General features: G+C 39.3%; 2 protein-coding genes across 3 annotated transcripts in view; both read left to right on the top strand.

Moving 5' to 3' along the window:
• The window catches only part of LOC308367435 (uncharacterized protein), a gene marked incomplete at both ends in the record, with an annotated part of 41,410 nt that extends 34,327 nt beyond the window's left edge, over positions 1-7,083 (top strand). Inside the window, one exon of the mRNA XM_080841344.1 lies at positions 6,533-7,083. Coding sequence (XP_080697470.1) covers positions 6,533-7,083 — 551 coding nt within the window. The remainder of the gene's footprint in view (positions 1-6,532) is intronic.
• Positions 7,084-10,895: 3,812 nt separating this feature from the next.
• LOC308376947 (NACHT, LRR and PYD domains-containing protein 3-like) overlaps positions 10,896-18,355 on the top strand; it is a 41,149-nt gene continuing 33,689 nt past the window's right edge. The window contains exons 1-2 of one of the 2 annotated variants that reach the window (XM_080853454.1): positions 10,896-10,978; positions 18,106-18,275. In XM_080853454.1, the coding sequence (XP_080709580.1) occupies positions 18,130-18,275 (146 nt within the window). In that variant the 5' untranslated portion in view covers positions 10,896-10,978; positions 18,106-18,129. Of the gene's footprint in view, positions 10,979-11,025; positions 11,128-18,105; positions 18,276-18,355 lie in introns of those variants that run through there. The other variant, XM_080853455.1, reaches the window with a different exon arrangement.

Genomic DNA, 18,355 nt, shown 5'->3' with positions numbered 1-18,355 from the left:
CTCCATCTCCTCACTCTTAGCGGCAGCCTTCTGCATGTTAATGTGGGTGATGGCGACCACCAGGAGATGGGGGGAGAGAGAAAGATTTGTGAGCAGACTGAAACAGAAAAATACACTCCAAATTGTTGACACAAATACATGACTAAGGAAGTAAAAAATGCTTCATTCATCAATATTTCAGAATAACAATTACTCTCTCTGTCATCATTTCCCCAGAATGTGTTTTGATACCAGAATGTGTTTTGCAGCATCAGACAAACAGGCAATGACGGTGTTTGTGCAATCCCCTGATGTTGTTTGGTAATAAACTAACCACCACATTAGCCCTGCTGAAAACATTACGTTGCAACTGGTCCGACGTTTCCATAATTTTATTTTTATTTTTTTTCAAATCCTTGTCACGCTGTTTACTGACGTGTGTCATGTTTAATGAAGAGAGAGAGGGAGAGAGAAACAGGCAGGCAGACAGACAAACAGACAGGCAGGCAGAGCATTTAAAGGCAGCTTTACTATTCTACAAATAAGTTCACTAGTTTTGTTTAATTTAAAATCGTAATAAATTAAATGAAAGGTAGGTCTTTAGTTGAGCTACATGACAGTCTGGTGCGTCTATGTTCTGGTGAGGTATATTGTGGTATATTTGTAGCGTAATGTTGCTTATGCTTCAATTCTGTCTGAAAACAGTAAAACAATGTGTGTGTACTGTAGGGCTGCAACTATCGAATATTTTTGTAATAGAGTATTCTATCAAGAATTCATCGATTAATCGAGTAATCGGATTAAAGTAATTTTGCGTTTTCAACAACGTCATGTCAATAGTGACTCGCATTATTAGCCGCCATGCTAACGTAGCCGCCATGCTAACGTATCTGACCGACTAGCATCGCGCAGTTGCCGCGATAGCGTTATCAAAACCTCCAAAATGTCAAGTAACTAACCCCATTGCATTCAAATTGTAAGCATTATAGTGCTGTTTTGGAAGTAATGTTCGTGTGTGTTTCTGTGTGTGCTTGCTATGATAAATGCTGCTCACTGGTTTGCGTTGCAAACTTTAGACTGCTGCCATGGAAACACCATGCGAGCATTATAGAGACAATGTAGGCTACCAGTACATTGGGTTTAGGGACAGTTGCAGCCTGAAATAATTTAGTTATAACAAGCAATTGGCTGTTATTCCTGACAAAAGAAAACATTTTTTAATCCAACAATTGGGTCAAAACTCAGCAGCTGTGTGTATGTGACCGCAAATAACCTCACACACCGTAAATTCAAACTTACGCTTGTGTCCATAGTATCTAGCAATCGTAAATCAGCTAGCGTCAACATTTACGTTACATTGAAGTGGCTCCGCATGGTGAACTGTTAACGTTAATGAGTTAAAGAACTGTATTTGCTGGTTCTAGGTTGCTTGGTTGTATCGCTCGGGCAGTGACTGTTAGAACACCCACGATTATCAAAGCAGTATTTTTTATCTCAATTTAATTCATCAATTTCCATTACATGACAATGCGTACCATCATACAATATGTGTGTTCAATGAGAATAGCCTGGGCAAATCGGCACTGCACTGAATTACATTAACATGAGTTATTGCTACATGATAACAATAACACAACTAATATTAATAGATAGTGGACAAACTAGGCAACATGATATCATCCATAATACATTAAAGAGTCGAAATATAAACTTATAAGGATGAACCCATCCTTACTACATCGAATCAACATAAGAGCAGAACATAGCAAAATTTCCGCTTAGCCCGCTATCGTTACTATAACGTACCCTGCACTTCATGAAACTTCGTACAATCATAAGGTAGGCACACAATGCCTAAAATAGTACTTCACCATACTGTGACAAATAAGTTTTGAGTGCTTACATCATTATTGTTCTACGTGTATGTGAATCTTGTGTGCTTAACTTAACTGGTCACTACCATACTGAAACCTAGACTGACGGAGCTGCAGTCTACAGAGACCGTAAATCTTTGAATGCGCGCGCGTGTCAATAATAAAAGTCCGTATGAAATGGTGACACCAGAGCATGATATGAACTAAACGAACCCTCGAGGCAAAAAAAAATCCTCGATCATTTTTTGTAATCGAGTTACTCGAGTAACTCGAGTAATCGTTGCAGCCCTAGTGTACTGTGTTGTCAGCTCTATAGAGATTATGTAAGTCATTCTTGTTCTTCATTATTATGCACAGCATTGATTTATTTCATTTACAACATTTGCAGCATAATGCCAAGAAAAGAGAGACTAAAAAAGCAGGAAAGGGAACTGCAGCAAGCAGCTCAGGGTAGCAGCTTCCTTTTATCTTGGATCAGGCCATCACATGTAAAACAAATGAGGGAGAAAATATCCTACTGTGTTTTTTATATATTTATTTATTATTATTATTTTTAATTTTATAAATAATTTTGGCGATGGGTGCCCTTTTTTTTGGTTTGAGCACCTGCCCCCCAAAGTGTCTGTGCACGTGCCTGCGACTGTGTAAATACTGTGATTTGAGGGACTGACTCCAGATCAGCATGTAGGAGTTCATCTGAAGACACTAGAGGTGAGGGACTGACTCCAGATCAGCCTGTAGGAGTTCATCTGAAGACACTAGAGGTGAGGGACTGACTCTAGATCAGCCTGTAGGGGTTCATCTGATGACACTAGAGGTGAGGGACTGACTCCAGATCAGCCTGTAGGAGTTCATCTGATGACACTAGAGGTGAAAGACTGACTCCAGATCAGCCTGGGTGACATTCACCCTCTGATGGCCTTTTCAGACAGTTATCAATGGTGCCTGTGTTGATTGCTGGGTTTGGTGTTACTGTGAGTGTAAACATGTATTAAATTAACACCCTGAACAATGTCTGCACCCTGAGCTGAATACCCAAAGTTTCAGCCCCAAACACTTACAGCACCTAAACCATGTTACTGTTTCTTTAAGGAAATGAACTCAAGGCTGAAGGAGGGTGTTCCGATGGTATCTAAGCTATAAACATTTTATAACGGCTTGTACAGAAACACAAAGTTCACAGAACCAGTACAGGTGGAATAAGTCTTAGGTGGCTACACTGATCTCAAGGTACGTGCATTTACTCGTTTTGTTGTTAAGTTAAAGTGGATAAGGGTCGAGGGTGAAAATGAAAAATATATCTAAATTTGATTATTGATCTTGATTGTCAGGCATATAAACAAACGTTCTATGAGTGCTGTCTAGAGGATTTTTAAGGAATATTAATAGACACAGTACCTGATGGTCTCGTAGATTTTAAAGTAGACTAGGCTTCACTATGAATAGTTTCATAATATTGTCCTTGTGCTGATATCCTGCCTGTCCCCTGTCATGTGACCCCATACTGTAACATGTCTGTCCTCATGTCCTGGTGACTCTAAACATGGTGTCTGGAATCTATCAGATTTTCATTAATTGTTTATACCAAGTGAGAAATGATAGAGGTAGAGAAGAGGGTTGAGGTTTATCCTGTGGTCACCGAGACCCTTATGGTTAAGCCTGTCCCCATAGCTAAATCAGGGCTGTTTAGGGGCCACATAGTGTGCTGAGGTCAGTGCTGTGTGTCTGTGGGAGTTTATCTGGTAGTACCAGAGGAGACAGGCTGACTCCAGATCAGCATGGTGACTCATGTAGTCTCTCTTATCAGCATATTCTGCCTGTGAGTTCAAAGGTCATGAGGTGCTAACCCTCCCTGCCTGTTCTCACTGGGCAGTCACTGCTGCATGAAAACTGCTGAGATCATTGCCCTACGAAATTAGGGCCCAGTGTATTTGCTAGTCTACTTTTGTCTGTGAATAATTACGTTAATATTTACCAGAATAATGGTCACCCTTCTTCATGCATCTAGTCACATGACTCTGTTAATCATTCTCATGCTCTGGCAGTTGGCATGATTGCTGTTTCCAAACACCTTTGGTGATAAGACAGAAGTCATATGTACTACTGTATCTGTGTATTAGTTCTAGTGGACCACAATGACATGTACCTGACAATTGCATTGCTGCATATCAAAATTGTTCAGCTGGAGATAAATCTTTTGCAATGTATGGGTTTTCAAGTCTATTTTCTTGTAAAGAGTTGGTTGGGCTAAACTGACAGTCTCCTGAACATAGTATTACCTGCTGCTGTGTTTAGTAATGAGAAAACTAAGAGCTCTTCATTAATCCTGTTTGACATTTAGGTGTCTTTGAATGTGTGACTCGTTCTGGTAGACTAAGGTTCAAAGGCCAGTCAGGTCAGGCAAACGGTTCCTTCAAACCTCCCTTTTACCAGCTCATCTTTTTATTTTTGTGTAGTGTAGGAAGGTCCAGAGTTTGATATTAATCTACACTTTTTCCAATCTTTCATACATGGATGTCCATTTTTCCTTATTATAATATGTCAAAACATATGAAACCACAGAATTATAATTCTATGGTGGTAAACCAATGCAACAGCAACACCTCTTGGCCATTTTGCATTAGTGTTAAACATCATTATAAAGTCCAACAAGAAGGCCATGAAAAAATATATTGTCTGTACTGAACAATGGATGAAGCCTAATGTAACTTGCAAGTGTATCCTAGTAGAAGGAAAACATTATTATTTACCATACCATATTTACCCCTATTTGCATATAGGGGTTATTGATGAAAATAGGACCAGGAATCACCACAGCGTTTCTCTGTGTAGGGCTTTGCTGAAGTCAGTTATGTATTAACAGTTAGCCCTACTTATTCAAATCCCATTTTAAAAGGAGGTGAGTAGCGTAGAGTATAAAGTGATATTTAGCCTTTTTCAATCTATTGTTTTACTTGCTTTAAACTAGCTAAAACACCCCTCTAGTAAATTACCACAATATATATGTGGATTATACAGGGCTTTAATGTCATTTGAGTTTATTAACTAATTCTGTATTACTTTTTTTCTGCTGTTCTGGCGCAGTGAGACCACTGAAATGAGGTGAAGGATGCTGCAGGTCAGAGTAAGATACTCAGACCAGAGTCTGACCCTACACAGCTGTGTGACCATGAAGAATGACCAGGACATGGATGATCCTGGAAACATGAGCAGCACTTCAACACAGATCAATGCAGGGTGAGTACAGAAAGCATGAATTCACTAACTCAAACACAAACTTGCTCAAAGACACATAATGTTGCAAAATACTCTATTATGTTGTTTTTCGTAATTGTTGGAAGCCAAAATCATAACATAAATTTAAATTTGCTTAAGTGCCCAGCCGTACTACAATACCCTCTGGAACTTGAAGTTGCCTTGGTGCAGATATTGTTTTATATCATTATGTGTAGAAAGAGACTTTATCAATTTAGATGTAGGTCACTTCATAAATAGGCAGTTGGTAAAGATAAAAACTAGTCCCAATTAGGCAAGAAATAGGCAAAATAGGCATAAAGAACTATATTTACTCTTCATCTTCCTGATTCCTTAGTTCCTTTGTCCTTGTTTCTCTGGTGTCAAAGGTCAAGGTCCGTCTTAACCTGACCGCCTTCCTTCACATAATTCAACTAAGAGCACCCCCCATTGCTCCTATAGCCATTTTAATTAGATTTATCAGATATAACATCCCTCTTACAGTAATACATATTCATGTTTCTTTAAATTATCATTTAGTTCATGTAGCAACAATGAACTATTCAAGTAAAAAAAATGGCAGATCTTATCTGACTTTAGAAGAGTTTATATGTGACCGTGTGTTTCTGTTACAGAACTGCCCATGCTTCAGTAAGCAGAGCTCGACCACGTTTGCTGAGATGTAAGTCTTAATGGTTAATTCAGTAACTGTATGATTTGGGATCATTCACAGACAGTGGTATGCCTGTTGTAGCTGTTACCACTGCACACTGCACAATGATGCACACCAATGGATGTGTGTGTGTGTGTGTGCGTGTTTGTGTGTGTGTGTGTGTGTGTGTGTGTGTGTGTGTGTGTGTGTGTGTGTGTGTGTGTGTGCTCTGTTTGGAGTGTGAAGTAGTGTGTGTGTGTGTGTGTGTGTGTGGTGGGTGAATACATTGCAGGCCACTGATTTTTTTTGTCTCCATGCTGCCTTTTTGTGCCTTAAGACCGTCAGCACTTAACCCTTTGACAGTGTGTGTGCTTGTGTTAGGTATAGTTATTGTGTAATGTGTGTGTGTGTGTGTGTGTGTGTGTGTATGTGTGTGTGTGTGTGTGTGCTCTGTTTGGAGTCTATAGTAGTGTGTGTGTGAGTGTTTGTATGTACTGTTGAGTTGTGTTTTAAATATGTAGGTGTGTTTTGTGATAAGAATATGAAGTTGTGTGTATGTGTATTGTTGTGCTGTGTCTGGAATGTGAAATAGAGAGTATGTGTGTGTGTTGTGTGTATATGTGTTTGTGCGTATATGTGTTTGTGCGTGAGTATATTTGTGTGTGTGTAAGTGTGTGTGTGTGTATGTATGTATGTGTGTGTGTGTGTGTGTGTGTGTGTGTGTGTGTGTGGAGATTAGTCAGCAGCAGCTGTCTTTTCTGATGATGTTATTCTCTCCTCTTCATGTCTGCAGATGCCTGTGAGCTCACACTGGACCCAAACACAGCAGGGAGAAATCTCTCTCTCTCTGAGGGGAACAGAAAGGTGACACGTGTGAAAGAGGATCAGCGGTATCCTGACCACCCAGAGAGATTTGTCTTGTGGGATCAGGTGTTGTGTAGAGAGGGTCTGTCTGGACGCTGCTACTGGGAGGCTGAGTGGAAAGGGAGGGGGGCTTATATAGCTGTGGCGTATAAAAGCATCCAGAGGAAAGGGGGGATGGGTGATGACTGCCTGCTTGGACATAATGACAAGTCCTGGAGTCTGGAGTGCTCTCCTCACACATACTCTGGCAGTTACTTGGCCAGACACAATAATGAAGACACTGACATACCTGCCCCCACCTCCGGCTCCAGAAGAGTAGGAGTGTACCTGGACTGGTCGGCTGGTACTCTGTCCTTCTACAGCGTCTCCTCTGACACACTCATCCACCTGCACACGTTCCACTCCACATTCACTGAGCCCCTCTATCCAGGGTTTGGGGTTTGGCATGACTCCTCAGTGTCCCTGTGCCAGATCACATGACCTTTCCATGCTGCAGGAACACAGGAGTCACCCACTCCTATTCATACACATGTGATATGTGTATTCTGTTCATACACCACTGATTTGATGATACTATGAAAATGATATTATATTTCTGCGTATTTTGTACATTTTCTGAATTGAATATGTGGGTTATAATAATTTTGTCCGGCCCTTTTTTGAGTTTTATGAGGAATAAAGTCAGATTTGGCATTATTTCTCAGATTTTTTTGTGTTTTTCCAATGCAAACTAAGTAAATAAACATATGAATACAAAAGCATTTGTAATTGCAACACTTTTCTGGGAGTAGTGGTGCATTATCTGACAGAACTGCAGGGGTGCCAACATTTTTGTCCATGACTGTGTGTATATATATATATATACAGCCGCGGAAAAAATTAAGAGACCACTTCAAAATTATCAGTTTCTCTGGTTTTACTATTTATTGGTATGTGTTAAAGTAAAATGTACATTTTTGTTTTATTCTATAACCTACTGGCAACATTCCTACCAAATTTCAAATAAAAATATTGTCATTTAGATCATTTATTTGCAGAAAAATGACAATTGGTCAAAATAGCAAAAATGATGCAGTGTCTTCAGATCTCGAATAATGCAAAGAAAACAAGCTCATATTCATTTTTAAACTACACAATACTAATGCTTTAACTTAGGAAGAGTTCAGAAATCAATATTTGGTGGAATAACCTTGATTTAAAATCACAACTTTCATGTGTCTTGGCATGCTCTCCACCAGTCTTTCACATTGCCGTCGGGTGACTTTATGCTACTCCTGGCGCAAGAATTCAAGCAGCTCGGCTTCTTTTCATGGCTTGTGACCATCCATTTTCCTCTTGATCACATTTCAGAGTTTTTTTTATGGGATTCAGGTCTCGAAATTGGGCATCAGAGAAGACAAACTTAGGGACCTCCAGTCAGCTTTGGTTCAATCCTTATGGTCTTTTACAAACCTCAGCCAGGCAAAGTACAACGTTGTCCCGGAAAAAAAAAACTTGCTTCCTTTTGCTCTGACAATGTTCCCCAACTCTGAGAAGTGTTTTTTCCAGCAGGGCAATGCTCCATGCCACACAGCCAGGCCAGTAAAGGTGTGGATGGAGTACCACCAGATCAGGACCCTGTCATTGCCAGCCCAATTTCGAGACCTGAATCCCATAAAAAAAACTCTGAAATGTGATCAAAAGGAAGATGGATGGTCACAAGCCATGAAAAGAAGCCGAGCTGCTTGAATTCTTGCGCCAGGAGTAGCATAAAGTCACCCGACGGCAATGTGAAAGACTGGTGGAGAGCATGCCAAGACACATGAAAGTTGTGATTTTAAATCAAGGTTATTCCACCAAATATTGATTTCTGAACTCTTCCTAAGTTAAAGCATTAGTATTGTGTAGTTTAAAAATGAATATGAGCTTGTTTTCTTTGCATTATTCGAGATCTGAAGACACTGCATCTTTTTTGCTATTTTGACCAATTGTCATTTTTCTGCAAATAAATAATCTAAATGACAATATTTTTATTTGAAATTTGGTAGGAATGTTGCCAGTAGGTTATAGAATAAAACAAAAATGTACAATTTACTTTAACACATACCAATAAATAGTAAAACCAGAGAAACTGATAATTTTGAAGTGGTCTCTTAATTTTTTCCGCGGCTGTATATATATATATATATATATATATATATGTATTTCCAAGGATGGTGGTTGCAGATAAAGGGCCAGCTGAGTTTTACAACTTTGCCCATTTGCCCAAACATTGTTGCCTTTGTGCTCCAGGGGTGGTTCAGGCTCTGTGCTCTGTAAATAGCATTGAGGCAATTTTATAGTTATGGCGCTATGTAGGCATAAACTTAAAATAAGGAAGGAAATTAGGAAGTGAAAAGACCATTGCTGTAGCTGACCAACTGGATATTTCTTACATCAGAAATTCATCAGACCACAAATTGTGACTATGGTTTTCAGATGGTAAAACGTTTATTTAGTTATTGCTTTAGCATGATTGTCAGAACTGAGGTCTTTATTAAAGCAGCAATACGGAGTTCTGTTCACAAACTAGTAAGCTGCTTAAAAGGCATGCAAAAAACCTTGCGAACGCCACCAACAGCCCAGCTGACACTGAAAGAAGCTTGCCAAAACACACTAACTGGTGTCTTTTGGCAGTATAGCTGGCAATGTCATGCGTGTGAAAGCTTTTCTTCCATTCTTGCAGGGGGTTCCAGCCTGTTACACAGAACTACATAGGGCATATCTTGGATGGCTAGTTGGGAAGAAACAGGTGTATATCTGTCCTTCACATGACCAAATGCAATCAAAATGAATTTGAGGATGATACAAAAACTAGTTGCCTATAAAACCATACCTCAAAATTGTTGCATAGTGTTACTTTAATTAAAGCACCAAGATCTCTGACAATGACCGTCGCTTTAAAAGACAAGTCAAATGTCTGACCTAGCACTTCGCCTGTGTTTTTGAGTATCTTTATTTTTTATTATTTTTACAACACAGTTTTCAATGCACTACATTTTACTTGTTTTCATGGGTTGAACTTGAAGCAAAATAGAGCACAGTATATAGGTTCAATCTATATGCACCTTCTGCAAAAGTGGACACTGCAGGCTGCTATTGAATGCAGATGTTGAAATGCACGCATGCTTTTGGCAACTGTGTAATAGACTACAACGTGCACACCTTTGATTGGTGCTTGTATCCACACAATTTGAACGTGGAAGATTTGAATTTGTTTAATCTGTTATGAACAGTGGCGGCGCCAGAGATTTTTTTCTGCAGGTGCTATGGGGGTGCTCAGCATTTTACTGAGGGTGCTATGAAATTAAGGTGATACAGCATATGTGTCACATGGTTCTCTATGACAACACCTACCCACCATATCGTCACATCTGTTTACATGTTTCCTTTCTGAAGCGTCTTTGTGGTCCATGAAAAGCAGCATACAAATCGTATACGATCGTATTATTATTATTATCATTAGGCTACTTCCGACGGACACGCACATAGCTACGTTCATCTGCGACGGTCACTGACAAAATGCATGCAGCATGTTATAGATTCCGCAATCCCAAGTTCTTCGCTTACTTCAGTGGAGGGTTAAAGTTGGCGCCAGATGACCACCAAGCCACCACTACCATGTCTGACAAATTAAACTAAACATAAATAGTTCAATACATTCTAAACTAAAGAGGGCAAATAATAGCAGAATACAGATATTTCTAGATGGCCTATAAACATGTCCGTACAAAGTGAGACAATTCTAGTCACATATCAGTGCTAAAACAGTCAAAGAGTCAGAAATGCTTTCAAAAAGTATATATTATTTCAGGTCACAATCAATTAAAACGTAGAAGCGTATACCTGGCTAGCACAGACAGACTGCTCTTCCTAGGCTAGAAGCTCTGTTTTTTAAGGCGGATCCAGAAAACCCCAAAAAGGACCTCATTCATTAATGCTACACATCAAACAAGACCGTTCCACCTTAAATCTTAAACGTTCACGCATGCGACCTGTCTGTGTCGAACGTGAACTATCTGTTCATTTCAATCTGTAATTATTTTCTTTTGTGAATGAAATATAATTATCACACAATAAATTAAATTAAGAACGCAGAATGATATGAAATACTACTAATAAATAAACCATTATTTTCTTGGGGGTGCTTTGGGGGTGCTATGGCTAATCCAGGGGGAGCTGTAGCACCCCCTAGCCCCTCCCTGGCGCCGCCCCTGGTTATGAAGTTGTTGTTTACATTTAGCATGATATTTTAGGAGTAGGTTATGGGGAATGCGTTATCGGGTTGGCAGCTGGAATGGATAAGAGCCCATGGGTAGCGTTCTAGGGCAAGTCTCTGAGCTGAAACTCGGAAAAGGTAGTTCTGAGTTGTCTCGAACGCGGCATAAGTATGACACCGTAATAGCCGAGCCTACGCTACAGTCGACATTTTGAGTGTCCACGGCGCACTAGCCTTTGACCTAGTTTTTGTTTTCTGCTGTTTTAATGTAGCTTGCCCGCTTCAGGGTAAGTAGTAAATATGTCAAAGTGATAATAATGACTGAGTATGCGAATTATCTTTGCCGTCGTCTGTATGCGATTGGGACAGAGAGCTTTTAGACAACTGTTCAGTAGGGCAACATGAAATAACGCAATAATAGCCCAATGACAGGGAAATCGGCTTCATCAGACCTTATTAGGAGAAATCAAATAATTCCCGAACGGGTAAGGACTTTCTCTTCCTTACTTGCTCCATATCTAAATCTCAAATAATCTAAAACGATCACTGAAACAAACACTAACAACCAACTCACAAGTTCAGTCAAAGCGTCGCGTCAAAAAAAATAACCACTTCTCTAAGTGAAGACACAAGATTGTCAAGGCAAACAGCACTACTGTGCGGGAAAGGTAAACTGTTCTGAACGGTAAAGCTAAAGTGTGCTAGTGCTGGGTTTTGTGAAAACCTTTCCTGGCTTTAGTTAGTTGTGTTGGTTTTGGTTGTCCCCGCTGTCTTTTGTTTTAAAATCCACGATTAAATTATTTAAATTACAAATCTTAACTTCTAGCATGATTAATGGCTATACTGTTGGCCATGCGTGTTCTATGAGAGGGTTTGCAGATGTATTTGGTAAGAGCAATTGGGAGCCTCAAGTCCCACATTACATCTAGTCATAGAATAAAGCGATTCGCCAAAGAAAGGATTTTGTCCGATCAAGCAGTTGACATTACCGTCCATAAGTAATTTAATTGAGCTTGTAAATGTCAGATCGTTTCGCCTCATTGAAAGAGAGGAGAATACCACTGTACAAGTACATTGGGCTGGAGCTTCCTCTATGTCAGGGGTTTCCAACAGGTTTTGTCCCAGGGACCACCGTTCTCATAGACATGTATAGGTAGACACCGCCTCCACTGCTTCTCGGTGAAACGCGTCGCCGCCATTTTGGGAAAGGAGCTCTCTGCCGTCAGAGGTCTGTCAGACGTGTCAAACTAGCGCAAGTTGCCAGGAGCTGCGGTTTATCTGGATAAAAATCACGATAACCTTTTACATTTCGCAACCAATTTCATGAAGTATTCAAGGGTTTATGCTCTACGTGAAGTGTGTGAAAAAGATTTGCCTCTACGTTACTTTGAATCTCGCTAGTTTAATCGCCAGTCATACATGTGCATGGGTCTATAATAAACGCTCGTGCATTTTGAAAATACTGAGAAGATCTATAAACTATCGAAATAGTGCTTCTTTAGTTACTACGTATTGACCATCATTAAGAGAAAGAGCATACATCAAATAGTGAGAAACTGGCAGTCAGTGTGTTTTTCATAGTTTAATAGTTCCTTTTCAAGTATGTGCATTAAGAAACCTTGAACAGTGCAATTGGCAATACACAGTTATTTCACAAATCAACATTAGGCTACAAAAAAAATCTATATATTTCTATAGCAGTAAAAATATACACATCTCAATATATACAGTACTGTGCAAAAGTTTTAGGCAGGTGTGAAAAAATGCTGTAAACTAAGAATGCTTTCAAAAATGGAAGTGTTTATTTTATTTTCATCAATTCTTCATAAATTAACAAAATGCAGTGAAGGAACAGAAGAAAATTCTAAATTAAATCAATATTTGGTGTGACCACCCTTTGCCTTCAAAATAGCATCAATTCTTCCAGATACACTTGCGCAGTTTTTGAAGGAACACGGCTGGTAAATTGTTCCAAACATCTTAGAGAACTAACCACAGATCTTCTGTGGATGTAGGCTTCCTAAAATTCTTCTGTCTCTTCATGTAAACCCAGACAGACTCGATGATGTAGAGATTAGGGCTCTGTGGGGGTCATACCATCACTTGCAGGACTTTCTGTTCTTCTTTAAGCTGAAGATAGTTGTTAATGACATTGGCTGTATGTTTGGGGTTATGTTCCTGCTGCAGAATACATTTGGTGCCAATCATACGCCTCCCTGATGGTATTGCATGATGGATTAGTATCTGCCTGTATTTCTCAGCATTGAGGACACCATTCATCCTGACCAAATCTCCAACTCCACTTGCAGAAATGCAGCCCCAAACTGGAAAGGAACCTCTACCATGCTTCACTGTTGCCTGCAGACTCTCATTATTGTACCTCTCTCCAGCCTCCAGCGAACAATCTGCCTTCTTCTACAGCCAAATATTTCAAATTTTGACTCATCAGTCCAGAGCACCTTCTGCCATGTTTCTGCACCCTAGTTTCTATGTTTACGTGCTTAGTTCAGTCACTTGGCCTTGTTTCCTTGTCGGGGTAGAGCTTTTTGGCTGCAACTCTTCCATGAAGACCACTTCTGGCCAGACTTCCCCGGACAGTAAATGTCTGTACCTGGGTACCACTGGTTTCTGCCAGTTCTGAGCTGATGCCACTGCTTGAAATCTTCCGATTTTGAAGGTAAATAAGCTTGATGTGTTTTTCATCAGCTGCATTAAGTTTCCTTGGCTGAACACTGCGTCTACGATCCTCAACGTCTTCTTCAAAAGAGCTGGAACTGCACATTTTGAAACCCCTGTCTGCTTTGAAATCTTTGTCTGGGAGAGACCCTGCTGATGCAGTATAACTACGTTGTGTCTAGTTGCTGTGCTCAGTCTTACCATGTAAATGGATAAAAAATAAACATTTATTGTTTACATTTTTCAAAGCATTCTTAGTTCATAGCATTTTTTCACACCTGCCTAAAACTTTTGCACAGTACTGTACATAGCCTACACATCTCAATAGTTGAACTGTAATATAAATAACATAGCATATATATAATACAATATAATATAATGACTCAGTATAATGTGCAATGGAATAACATATGATATATATAATATGTGATACAATATAATATATTTTAAGTATAAGTATATATTCATATTATAATATATATATATATATATATATGTACATTTGTACAATTTGACATAATATACAATCATGCTCTTAACATTTTCAGATCTATGCAGTGCAATTGACACAATATATAATTGTGAAATAACTGTGTATTGCCAATTGCACTGTTCAAGGTTTCTTAATGCACATACTTGAAAAGGAATTAAACTATGAAAAACACACTGACTGCCAGTTTCTCACTATTTGATGTATGCTCTTTCTCTTAATGATGGTCAATACTAGTAACTAAAGAAGCACTATTTCGATAGTTTATAGATCTTCTCAGTATTTTCAAAATGCACGAGTTTTGAAAGAAAAGTGAGCGTTTATCATAGCACATGTATGACTGGCGATTTGACTAGCGACATTCAAAGTAACGTAGAGGCAAATCTTTTTCACACACTTCACGTAGAGCATAAACCTTTGAATACTCCATGAAATTGGTTGCGAAATGTAAAAGGTTATCGTGATTTTTATCCAGAAAAACCGCAGTTACTGGCAACTTGCGCTTGTTTGACACGTCTGACAGACCTCTGACGGCAGAGAGCTCCTTTCCCAAAATGGCGGCGACGCGTTTCGCCGAGGCAACGGGCTGAAGCAGTGGAGGCGGTGTCTATCTATACATGTCTATGACCTTTCTGACTAGAAAGTAATCCGCGGCCCACTGATGTGCCTGCTCGCGTGCGTGTGTGCGTTCGTTCGTGCATGTGTGGGGAGAGGGGAGACGTTTCAGTGTAATATCTGGGCATGGTGAAGTCCACACAGCCTGTCTATTCGTGGCGAAATGGTAGACAGCGACAGTCTCATATCATTCTCTTGCCCTGTACTTATTCTTCAAAAAAAAAAAAAATGCTCTCACACAGGTAGTTTGAAAGTTTGCAAAATACACCTCATTGCTTTTGCAGCAAGCTCTGGAAATTCGGTCTGGCAACTTATCCAGAACTTAGCACAGGCTACCATAGACTGGATAGGTGCAAGGCTACATTCTGTCAGCGTGAATCACCTTTATATTATTTTAGACATATTTTTCTTATTTCAGACATGCTCTATGTATTTTGAATACCAACCATCCAATGTCTGTGAAAGAGCCCGTTACTTCGACTACCGTGTTATGAGGAGATGCAAAGTTCCCGATGTTTAGTTTGCGTTGTATAAAGGACTAGGCCTATTTACACTAGTGTCCGACAAGGCAACCCATCTTTTCTATTTTTGATAGCCTCAAACCTATACAGCATGCATTGCAAGACATGTTAACTGTATTATATCGTGCTTAGTTTGATCTTTGAAACATATGTTCTTTGTTTTATAGTAAGTGATGACTTGATTGGACAATACAACTGACTAACAGACACCTAATTATCATGGTGCGAATTTAAAGTCCACAGTCCAAGAGGCTTGTTGATATATTTTCGTCTGCAAAACTTGTAGGCGGTGAGGTTTAATGTAATTTGCAAGTGTATCCTTGTCCGAGGTTAAACGTAATTATTTTCTTAAACTTTTTTGTAGACCTAGTTGGGTCATCAATTAATTTCTGTGTAGACAGCAGGCTTTTGCTAAACTCAGTTATTTATTCGCAGATAGACTTACTTATTCTAATCCTCCGTTGCATCTTTAAAAAAGGAGAGTAGCGTTAACTCGCCTGTAGATGGCAGAGGTTACCACATTCTGAAATCAGTAGGAAGGCTTCAAATAGGACAACATCAATTGAAAACACCTTTTCAACTATAGCCTTCACACAATGGCTTAATGTATTAATATATATAATATATGTTATTGTATTGTTGTTTTCCAAACAAATCTGACATAATTGCAGTAGCAATGCAATGACATGTATATAATAATTATCCAAATGATAAAGAAACATGTCGGCTTAATATTCTAAAAAGCATGACATCTACACACACATACACACACACACACAAACACACACACAAACACACACACACAAACACACACACACAAATTTATCAATGGTATTTTACATTAGGAAAATGTTCTTTTTTCTTTACCCTAATGGGCCGTAGTCATTTATAAATGACGGTACCCCAAAATAAAGGTCAAAGGTCAAATGTGGAAAGTGAGCTCCAAATATTTATTCTAGACCTAAACACACTTAAAATCAAAGGTCTGTAATTTTGTTTCCATGTATAATCTCCACAAGGCCCATAGAGGGTTAATAACAGTAGGTTAACATGTGAATCCGCTGTTTAGGGTTTTGTGCTTTGTGAGCTGCATGTATGTTTGTGAGGTACTCTTAATTCAGGTATGGAAATTGGAAATTTAATATGAATTGACCAACTGATCTGCCTAGGTCACAAAGCAGTCTACCTCTGTGTTGCCATTCCCAAGCTGGGCTTTGCAGAATTCGGTCATCATAGTTAGGGATGCACGATATTATCGGCAAGACATCGGTATCGGCAGTTATCGGCTTAAAAACTTAATTATCGGTATCTGCAGATATGAAAAATTTCTGCCGATGTACCTGGCCGATAAGGTGACGTGTAAATTATGCGCACGCAAAGCAAATGTTTATGAGCGTCGGCTGGGTGGCAGTATCCTACTTCACAGTATCAGAGGATGATGACAAAATGCCTATTTGTCAGAAAACTTTTCAGGAGAAGGAGGAGGAGATGCAGCTTGGCCATAATGTAGGTTGCATGCATAGATGCAGACCACCCGCGTGCCACGCTTTACAACATTACCTGTCGCGCTAATTGACGTTAATAAGTCACGGAGTTAGTTAGACAACACTAGCTTGTTAGCTTGCATGCTACGTGACACCAGAGAAATTGATGATACCTCATTTCACGGGATGTGAAACGTTATGTCTCAAGCCCACGCTATCTGTACATTTTTGCATTTATGGAATTTATACAGCTAACTTGGCAATAACGTTACATAGCTTAGTCTAGAAATCCTAGAAGGGACTTTACTAAACTGTAAATCAGTTAACCAAGGTTAGCTTGCAAAGTTAGCCAAGCATGCTACGTGACACCAGAGAAGTTGATGATACCTCATTTCACAGGATGTGAAACGTTATGTCACAAGCCAACGCTATCTGTACATGGCTCACTTTTGCATTTATGGAATTTATACAGCTAACTTGGCAATAACATTACATAGATTAGTCTAGAAATCCTAGAATGGACATTGTTAAACTGTAAGTCAGTCAACCAAGGTTAGCTTGCAAAGTTAGCCAAGCATGCTACGTGACACCAGAGAAGTTGATGATGCCTCATTTGACCCGATGTGAAACGTTATGTCACGAGCCCACGCGATCTACATGGCTTACTTTTCCATATGTGGAATTTAAACAGCTAACTTGGCAATAACGTTACATAGATTAGTCTAGAAATCCTAGAAGGGACGTTATTAAACTGTAAGTCAGTTAACCAACGTTAGCTTGCCAAGTAAGCCAAGCTGCATTTCCAGAGTGTAGTTGTTCAAGTTCAAGGAGGTACTGTTCAAGTATGAAAATTGTGACGTGAAAATATAAATAAATCTGCCATATTTGAAACCATTTCAGTTTCATGAGTGAATGTCTATTTCTAAATTGATACACATCAAGTCTGTAATGTCCTGTATTTACAGCAATACCCTAGCATAATAACAGATTAATTCTAGTACAGGAGAGACTTTTCAATAATTAAAAAGCTGAGGTGTATATATCGGTATCGGCATCGGCAATCGGCCAAAATGAGCTTGTAAATATCGGCATATCGGATATCGGCTAAAATCCAATATCGTGCATCCCTAATCATAGTCCGTCATGACAAGCTTGTTTTATGCCAGTGTAACTTAATTTGTCTATTATCAAGAGATAAGCTAAGTTTTGGGATACTTCTCTGTTGCTTTGAGTATGAAGTAATATATATTTCCAGTCTCTTGATTTATGTATCTTATATGTAGCTAAATCAATTTCTAGTAAATTAACAACATGTATTTGTGGATTATACAGGGCTATAAAGTCACTGCAGCTTTTGAACTGATTCTGCATACTTTTTTTCGGCTGTTCTGGAATGGGATTTAAATTAGTCCAAATGTTTTAATTAAATTGATAAGTATGCTACACAGAGGCTATAATGTTTTTCACTCTGCTGTTCAGGCCCAGGGAGTCACAAATTCTGAAATGAATGAAGACGTAGAGGAGGCTGCAGGTTACAGTAAGACACTCAGACCAGAGTCTGCACTACACAGCTGTGTGACCATGAAGAATGACCAGGACATGGATGATCCTGGAAACATGAGCAGCACATCAGCACAGACCAATGAAGGGTGAGTATAGAAAGCTTGAATTCACTCACTGAAATACAAACTTGCTTAAAGACACACTCACCCATGTACAAACACACACA

Source organism: Sprattus sprattus (genome assembly GCF_963457725.1).
Source record: "Sprattus sprattus genome assembly, chromosome: 1".
NCBI lineage: Eukaryota > Metazoa > Chordata > Actinopteri > Clupeiformes > Clupeidae > Sprattus > Sprattus sprattus.
Note: the sequence above shows the minus strand (reverse complement) of the source record. Positions and strands in the feature narration are given on the sequence as shown.